General features: G+C 56.3%; 1 protein-coding gene across 7 annotated transcripts; it reads right to left on the bottom strand.

The window, feature by feature from the left end:
* Nucleotides 1-32: 32 nt before the first annotated feature.
* Nucleotides 33-8,175, bottom strand: SH2D5 (SH2 domain containing 5). 7 transcript variants are annotated; one of them, XM_084495284.1, is made up of 11 exons: nt 7,993-8,175; nt 5,863-6,740; nt 4,325-4,562; nt 3,956-4,036; nt 3,778-3,852; nt 3,452-3,595; nt 3,109-3,318; nt 1,976-2,144; nt 1,781-1,883; nt 1,551-1,710; nt 33-337 (listed from the first exon to the last, which is right to left on the bottom strand). In XM_084495284.1, the coding sequence occupies exons 3-11, from the start codon at nt 4,406-4,408 to the stop codon at nt 149-151; spliced, it is 1,215 nt and encodes a 404-aa protein (XP_084351410.1). In that variant the 5' UTR covers nt 4,409-4,562; nt 5,863-6,740; nt 7,993-8,175; the 3' UTR covers nt 33-148. The 7 variants fall into 7 exon arrangements, with proteins under 7 accessions (XP_084351410.1, XP_084351411.1, XP_084351405.1 ...); XM_084495279.1 differs by lacking the exon at nt 33-337 and having other exon boundaries at nt 558-1,710; XM_084495282.1 differs by lacking the exons at nt 33-337; nt 7,993-8,175 and adding an exon at nt 5,617-5,727 and having other exon boundaries at nt 558-1,710; nt 5,863-5,945.
* Nucleotides 8,176-8,206: the final 31 nt, after the last annotated feature.

Here is an 8,206-nt window from a genome sequence, read left to right as displayed (position 1 = left end):
GGGTGCAAGAAAAAGGCTGCAGCAGACCCGGAGCAGGAGAGCCGTTTATTGCCCGCGGAGCCGCACAGCCCGCCGGGCGCGCAGGGAGGGAATGAATAAGGCAGAAGGCAGCGACTTAAAGCTACGAGAGGGCCGGGGGCAGCCGGGCCTAGCCCCGCTCATGCTGCACCACGGCGGGGGCCCAGGCGGCCTCCCCCCAGGCACTGGCCCCGCCGGGGTCCTGCTCCTCGTAGCCGGGGTTGCAGCGCCCGGGGGTCAGGCGGCAGAAGCAGCCCCCCGGTGCCCCGGAGTAGTGAGCCAGCAGGGCCGCCACGCTGGCGAACTCTGAGCTGGAGTGCTGCCACCGCGGGGAGAGAGGGCAGAGGTGAGCCCCCCGCCAGCGAGCATCATGCGCCGTGCACACATGCAGCCAAAGGCCTGAGTCCAGCGCACACCGATGCAGCCAGCAGGCAGGCACGGGTGCACCCAATGCAGCCACACCCCCGTGTGCAAGTGCATACATGCAAGTTACCAGGTGCACTTCTGCACCAATGAACCTGTGCATCTGTTGCAACCGTGCACATGTGCACTCATGCACCCATGTACAGATGCAGCTGTGTGCTGATGCAGCCACAAGGCAGGTACACCCTTGTGCCTATGCTCCAAGTGCATTTATAGACCAGTGCCCAGGAGCCCCCATGCACCAATGCACCTATGCATCACACACCAATGCACAGATGCAACTGTGTGCAGATACACCCACAACTTGAAGGCCATGGATCAAATGCACTCACACACCACTGTGCCCATGCACCACGCACCCATGCGCTGGTGCACCCCTGCACCCATGAACCCAAGGCACATACATGCTAACGCATGCATATAGCCATGCACCTATACACCAATGCCCACAGGTACCTGCGCATCATATACCCCCACACAGTTGCACCTGTGTGCCCACACACCGATACCCCTGTGTACCTATGCAGTGATGCAGTCAGAAAGGAAATGTACCTCTGCACCATGCACAAATGAATCAAATACACTTATGCACCGCTGCACCCACGTGCTAATGCGCCAACAGACACACACCGATACCCCTATGCACCCATGCACATGTGCACCTGCAAACCACATACCCATGCACAAAGTGCACCTATGCAGCTACAAAGCAAAAGCAATCCATGTGCGTGTGTACACGTTAATCAAATGCATGTGCACATTGATGCACCCATGCATGAACGTGCCAGCTCACCTATTGACAAACACACGTGTGCAGCCATGCATCAGTGCACCCACACTCTGATGCATTAGTGCAGCAATAGACCAATGCCCCAGCATACTGATGTACACGTGCACCCACACACCAGTGCACCAATATACCATGCAGGAATGTACCAGGGCACCCATGCACGGATGCACTGTGCACTAACGTGCAGTGCACCCACGCACTGATGCAACCAGACCGCGACACACTGATGCACTGGAGCACCCCCCACCCTGCTGCACGAACACGGCAGTGCCCCCAGCCCCGACACCCTGTCGCCCCCTGCCCTGTGCAGCGCTCTCACCTCCACGCAGAACCGTCCCTGGGGTGTCCTGAAGACGCAGTAGGGGACGACGCCGCAGGGCGCCCGCACCCACAGGCACCAGCGCTTGGCCAGGCCGGGCTCAGGGCGCAGCAGGAAGGCGCCGGGGATGTCCCTGCGCAGCAGTGCGATGCCGCCGTCCCTGGGGGGGACGAGGAAGCGGGTGGGCACCGCGAGGGGTGGCAGGGGTCCAGGGGCTGCCGTGCACTCACCTGGCGATGCCAGCAAAGGCCCACACGCTCTCGGCCAGGATGCTCTCGTTCTCGGGGAGCAGTGCCAGGCTCCGCGCCCCTTTGCTCTCCCATCCCGAGGCTGCTGCAGGAGCTGGTCAGTCTCCTCCTCACCCCCAAACCCAAGGCCTTGTCCCCCCAGCCCTGTGCGCTTCAGCGTCACCTCCAGGCACTCACCGGCCTCGCGGGGTGGCTGATGCGTCTGGCTCTCAGCCCCGCAGTCACGATAGGCGCCCGAGCGCAGGACTTTGCTGCGGATGGCTTTTTTGCGCACCAGGACCGGGGAGCAGTAGGGGTTCCCTGGGCGCCAGCTGCCAGCTCGGCCCTCAGCCTCCGGCCGCCGCTCCTGCAGCAGAGAGCAGGGAATGGGTTTTTGGTGGCACTTGCTACGTGAAATACTGTGCAAAAAGGCCATGCAAAAAAAAAAAAAAAGTAATGCAAAATACGCTGCAAGACACTGTGCAAAAAAAAAAAAAAAAAAGCCATGCAAAACACCCTGAAGAAGGTATGCAAAAAATGACCTGCAAAAATTATGCACAAAAGTGCAATGTAAAAAAAATGCCATACAAAAATTCCAAGGAAAAAAAACGAAGTACAAAAATGCTATACCATAAAAACATTTTAAAAATTGCTATGTAAAACACCAAGCAAAAGTTGCCATTCAAAAAAAAAAAAAAATTGGAAGAAAAAACACATGCAAACACCAAGAAAAAATGCCACATAAACAACCATGCAGAAATGCTGTGTAAAATACCATGCAAAGTTGCTATGCAAAAAAAGTGCTGTGCAAACAGGCCCAGAGTAAAACACCATGCAAAAAAAAAGGCCCATGTACAACAGGCTGTGCAAAAGACTGCAAGAAAAATCTATGCAGGATGGACCATGCAAAATGCAATGTGCTTTGCAAATCTCTGTGTCAGAAAAGGCCATGCAAGAAAGATCTATGCAAAACAGTGTACAAAAGCCAGTAGGGAAAATACTGTTGCAAAACAGCATGCAAGAAGAGGCTGCACAAAACATGCCATGCAAAGCACCATGCAAAACTGCATACTGTGCAAAAAAAAAACGTTGCAAAGAAAGATTGTGTAATAACTGCCAGGGAAGATGTCATGCAAATGGTGCTGTGCAAAAATAATAAAGAAAATAGGCCATGCAAGACATCACATAAAAACGTGATGTGCAAAAGTATGCCATGCAAACATACCCTTTACAAAGTGCTGTGCAACAGTGCCATGCTAAAACACCTTGCAAAAAAAACATGGTGCAAAGGCACATGGGGCAGCACCCAGCACCTTGAGGCCTGCACCTACCCCTGCACCCAGCGAGCCGAGGCCGATGGGCGCGGGCAGGCGCCGGAAGGAGACGAGCGCGTTGACATTTCGCGACACCTCCTCAGGGTTGAGTGGCTCCCGCAGCACCCCGGCACCCGACGGCTCCCCCTCGCCCGCCTGCTCCTCGGGGTGCGCCAGGAGGTAGCCAAGCTGGAAGGAGCGGCAGAGCAGGAGGTGCAGGACTTGCACCTGGTGGGGTGCAAAGAAGACAGTGGGTGCAGGGGCCAGGGATAATGAAAATGTGTGTGTTTGTTTGATTGATTGATTTTGCTTTTGCAGTTTATTTTTTTTTTTTGGAGTGTTTGGGGTGTGCACCACGCACCTCACCCGGGGGGCCCATGAAGAGGTGGCAGAAGAGGGCGCTGGGGGGGCTGTAGGGGTTGCGGGCCACGAAGGCGAACTGGCGCTCAGCGTGCCTCCAGGTGCTGTACAGGATCCGGCGCAGAGCGTGCGCCATCAGCAGCGTCTGCGGTGACAAGGGGGGGGCTGGCTGGGACCCGGCACTCCTGGGGTGCAAGCAACGCCTGGCCCGAGCCTATTTGCAGATGCACGGCTGCAAAGCAGGTTTCCTGAGCGAAAAGCAACATCCCGAGTGGTGCAACCCCAAAAAGCACCTTTGCAAGGTGGCACCCAGCACCCTGCACCCACCTCCCCATCGGCACCATAGACCTTCAGCCCTTGCAAGCTGAACCTCAGCACCACCGACCTCCTCCTGGGGCAGTCCTGGTGAGAGAGAGGGGGGGCAGCAGTGAGGTCCCCCCCGTGCCATCGGGGGTCCCCCCACACCCTGGGGTGCCCCCGCTTTGTGTCAGTGGGGGTGCCTGACCTTCAGTGCCCGCAGCTGCTCCTCCAGCCACCCCGCTTGCCGCTGCAGGTCCAGGTCCTCCACCGCGAAGGAGCCCACGTACTGGGGGAGGCGGGCAAAAAGTTCACCCCACTTTAACACCCTCCCCACCTGCCAGGATGCCAAAATTGCCCCCTCCTGGGGCAATTCCCACCCAGTGGGGATGTGATGCTGTAGGGTTGCACCCAAATTTCCCCAGTGGTGCAACAGCTTTAGGGTGCACGTGCATTAAGAGTAGGGGGAGAACACCAACCCAAATCCCCCCACCCTGCAAAGCCCTGGAGGGGGGGGTGCTGCTCTGCCTGCAGCTCCCCAGGGGCAGGATCAGGCCCCTTGTCTCCAGTACCTCACCTCTGCTGGCTTGGCGATACCCCGGGCACGTGGCAGGGGGGCCGCCGGATCCGGTCCCCTCCCGTTGGCCGTCTTCTTCTTCATGGCAGTGGGTCGGGGGAGCTCAGGGGGGAGTTAAAATAGCTCCAGCGCCGCATCTGACTTGGAATTGTTGTGCTCCAGCTTGGAAGCCACCCACGGACGCCCAGCGGGAGCAAGGGGCGATGTGGGGGGCCCCAGGGCCTCGGCGAATGAATCCCTGCAAGGAGGGACCAGAGAGACACAACCTGCCCCCGCCACCCCCCGCTTCCAGCTGCTGAGCTCCAAGAGGAGCTGCAGTCCCCAAGTCCTGACCCTGTTGCAGGGGTTCCCAAGTCCTCACCCTGACGCAGAGGTCCTGCCATACTGACACTGATAAATGGGTCCCCAAGTCTCAGCCGCAACCCTGATGCAAAACTCCTGCACCCCAACCCCATCCTGAGCACTGTGTGAGGGGCCCCACACGACACCAAGTGCCATGCAAGGGTCCCCTTGTCCTGACCCCCAGCACCACGCAAGCATCTCCACGTCCAGCCCCTGCCCTGATGCAATGTCCCCCACATCCCAATCCCATGCAAGCATCCCTGTGTCCTGACCCTGAGCAAGGTAATGGGGTCCCAGTGGCGTGCTCCGAAGCACCGTGCAAGTGTCCCATGCCCCTGCCCCAAGCATGGTGAAGGCATCCACGTCCTGACCCCAAGCACGATGCACAGGTCCCCAAACCCTGACCCCAAGCACAACACACACATGCAAGAAGCAAGGTGCAGGCAACCCCGCACCCAGCGAGCTGCCGGGGTCCCCACGCCCCTGGGGGCGGCAGCGGGTCTGGGGCAGCTTTTCCAGCTGCTCCCGAGGGCTGTGCTCGGCCCCTCTGCGGTGCCCCAAGGGGGTTTTCTCCCCCCAGCAGCCCCCGGCCGGGCTGAGACCCCCACAACTCGTGGCCCCGAGGCCTCGCCGCAGCCGCCCGTGGGGAGCTGGGGTCCGGCTGCCCCAGGCGCATCCCAGCAGGGAGCAAGCCCGGGGCTGCCCCCTCCTTTCCGGCACTATTTGGGGGTCTCTCCCCCCCCACCCCCAGCCAATCCGCGGGCAGGCAGCCCCCAAGCCCCGCCCCCTCTTTCCCACGCTCCGTTTCTCAATGGAGCCCCCCCAGCCCACCGCCACCCCGCGGGTCCCCGGGGGGGGGGACGGACAGACGGACACCCGGACAGGGGCAGCCCCCAGGGGACAGCAGCCCCGGCTCGCCCAGCCCGAAGGGCTCCCGCTCCCCCGCTCACGGGCAGCTTGCTCGCGGGGCTCTGGAGAAACGCAGGCGAAAAATTCTCCGGCTCTCGGCCTTCGCCGGTTGTTTTCCTTCCCGGGGGGGCTCCGCTCTCCGCAGCACGGGGCTGCCGTGCCCGTGGGCGTCAGGCCGCTGCCGCACGCCAGGCCCAGGCGAGCCCGAGCCCACGACGGGCACGGGGCAGGCAGCAAACTCCCATTTCCTGCCTGCGATCTGCCCGCGATGAATCACTGCAATTTACCTCCCCGTTTTCTCCGTTTCTTGGAAGCGACGGCGATCAGAAACGCTTGGGCTTTTTGGAAAACGCGGCTGCAACTGGTTTCTGTTTTTTTTTTTTTTTTTTTCTCTCCTCTGCCCAGCAGAGAAGCAATTCCTAACCCTCTCCCTGCTGCACACACGTGGTTGCTCACTCGCCACCCCCTGCCCCGCTGCTGAGCCACATCTCACCCCAATTTCCAAATTCCCCTTTGCCCACTACTCTTCAGCCTTCCTCATCCCTCCAGTTCTGGCCGTGCAGCTGGAAAAAAAATAAAGAGGGGTGGCTCCAACCTCACTGCAAAGAAGAGGACAGAGCCACACAAAGCCAAACCCTAGGGGTCCCCAAAATGCTCAACCCTGCCAAAGCTATGGGACCAAGGCAAAAGCTATCCCCAGCTACAGGGATGTGCCTGGAAGGTGAAAGCATTAGTTTAGGGAGAAAATGAGGTCTAAGCCCTAGGAGATGCCTCCAAAAATCCCCATGCCAGCCCTGCCTCACACCCCCATACACCCAAGGGTGCAAGGAAAAGTGCCCTCCTGTTCTTGTTCAAGCCTTGGGCTGCCACCAGCATCAGCTGCTTCAAGACGCTGTGCAATGCCCCAGCAGGGCCCACCGGAAGAGTTGGATAATGTAGAAAAAAAACATAAAATGGACAGATGGGCCTGAAGAAATAACATAACAGAGCCAGTCTGGCCAGGAAGCGGAGCCTGGTGAAGAGTGTGCGGTGGATCCGGTGCAAACCTTCCTGGAGGCACAGCAGAGCCACTGCTTTCTCCATCACTCTGCCAGCGACACCACCGCAAGCCCAGGGTTCCCCTTCACAAGCCCAGTTTGGAGGCACCCGCTTGCTCAGGGCTGCCCTGGGAAAAGAAATTGGTTAATCAGCAATCAAGGCCCCAGCCAAAAAGAATTTGGAGATGGCTGAGGTAACAAATGGCTTTTTCTAGCCCAACTCTTGTATTCATCCCCCAAGATAAACTCAAGGCTAAGTGCTTAACACCTGAAAAGATGAGGAATGCAAGCACACGCTTTTGAACAAATCCCAGCTTTTTTAAAAATAAGGCTCTGCTTGTCTGACTACTCGTATCGACCACTGTGACCACCAGAAGTCTCTAGGTTGGTGCAGCTGCAGTCTAGCATGACATTCATCACCCAAAAACAAACCTTACATTTATTTTTTTTGCATTCAATGCCAACTATGTCTTTAAAAACAAGCCAGTTTTTTTTTTTTCCTTAATGAAAGGACTTCACTCTAATTTGACATGACCCGCAGCAAAATTAAGCCATGCTCAAGTGCAAAGAATTGTGCAAAGATTAGTGTTTTAACAGGTATTTTTTGGGTTGCTGGTGTGGGAACATTATTGTGAAGGGGGGAGGTTGCATGGTGCTCCAAGCAACAAGATTGCCAGCATCTGGGAAGAGGACTCCTCATCCCCATAAACACCCCATAGATGAGAAAACCGTTTCCCAAATTTGTCTCACTTTAATGCCTATCTGGAAGAAAGTACTGCCAAAGCCCACTGTTTCAGTACATGCAGTGCTAGGAAAGAGACCTTTCCTAAACTTTCTAATTGCTTTACATCCTTGCAAATTACTCTTGGATTGGTGCCTTCACTCTCCCAGTCTTTTATTAGCCATAATTTCATTAGCCTGCTGTTTGCACCCTTGTTACAGGGCTGGGAACAATTTAGGGCGTTTCTAGAAGAATCTTTAAACTCCAGTTGTTGCAGGTAGCACACTGGGATTGCAACTGAGTAAATTCACTAAGGCTATTTTCTCCAATTTGCATTTCATTTCTAGAGATGCTTTGACTACTCTCAGCATGGTATATGCAAAGCTCTTTCCAAAAGCACGTACAGCAAGGAGACTGTCAGGTCACATTCAAATCATTCTCATTGCCCTGTTCAAGGGACAGCTGAGGATGTGCTGGAGCATGTTTTGAACACAGAATATGTATATATGAATACAGAATATATATATATGTATCAGAAAGCAGGGCAGGGGGGAAGGTTTCATGTGGTCTTTTTTTTTTTGGTCCCCACTGGACACTGTTTGGGTCAGAGGGAGAAGAAGAGCAGGATGAGGTTCAAACAGAGCTTTCTTCTTGCTCACCTTTGTCTCCAGAGAAACCAAGGGAAGAAAAAGGTCACAAATCCAACCAACTACAGAGCTTGGCAGGGGCTCAGACTAAAATAGCCCCACTCTTTCACGCTGTCAGTGTACTTCTAACAAAGGCTTGCCTCCGCAGCAAACCACACTTGCTGTAATTCCCTCCTCTCTTCGTTTCCAGGAGGAGAAAGCTGTGGCGAGGAAGAGAAAGGACACA

The sequence above is a fragment of the Aythya ferina genome (assembly GCF_964211825.1).
Source record: "Aythya ferina genome assembly, chromosome: 21".
NCBI classification, from domain to species: domain Eukaryota; kingdom Metazoa; phylum Chordata; class Aves; order Anseriformes; family Anatidae; genus Aythya; species Aythya ferina.
The sequence above is the reverse complement of the archived record's forward strand: the minus strand, read 5'-3'. Positions and strand labels throughout refer to the sequence as shown.

Bases quoted from the DNA above. Each gene is read 5' to 3' on its own strand.
- SH2D5 (XM_084495279.1), bottom strand. From the start codon at position 4,408: ATGAAGAAGAAGACGGCCAACGGGAGGGGACCGGATCCGGCGGCCCCC. The intron at 3,853-3,955 runs GTCAGGCACCCC...CTCTCTCACCAG, and splicing joins AGCAGCTGCGGGCACTGAAG to GACTGCCCCAGGAGGAGGTC. The intron at 1,884-1,975 runs GTGAGTGCCTGG...CAGCTCCTGCAG, and splicing joins TCAGCCACCCCGCGAGGCCG to CAGCCTCGGGATGGGAGAGC.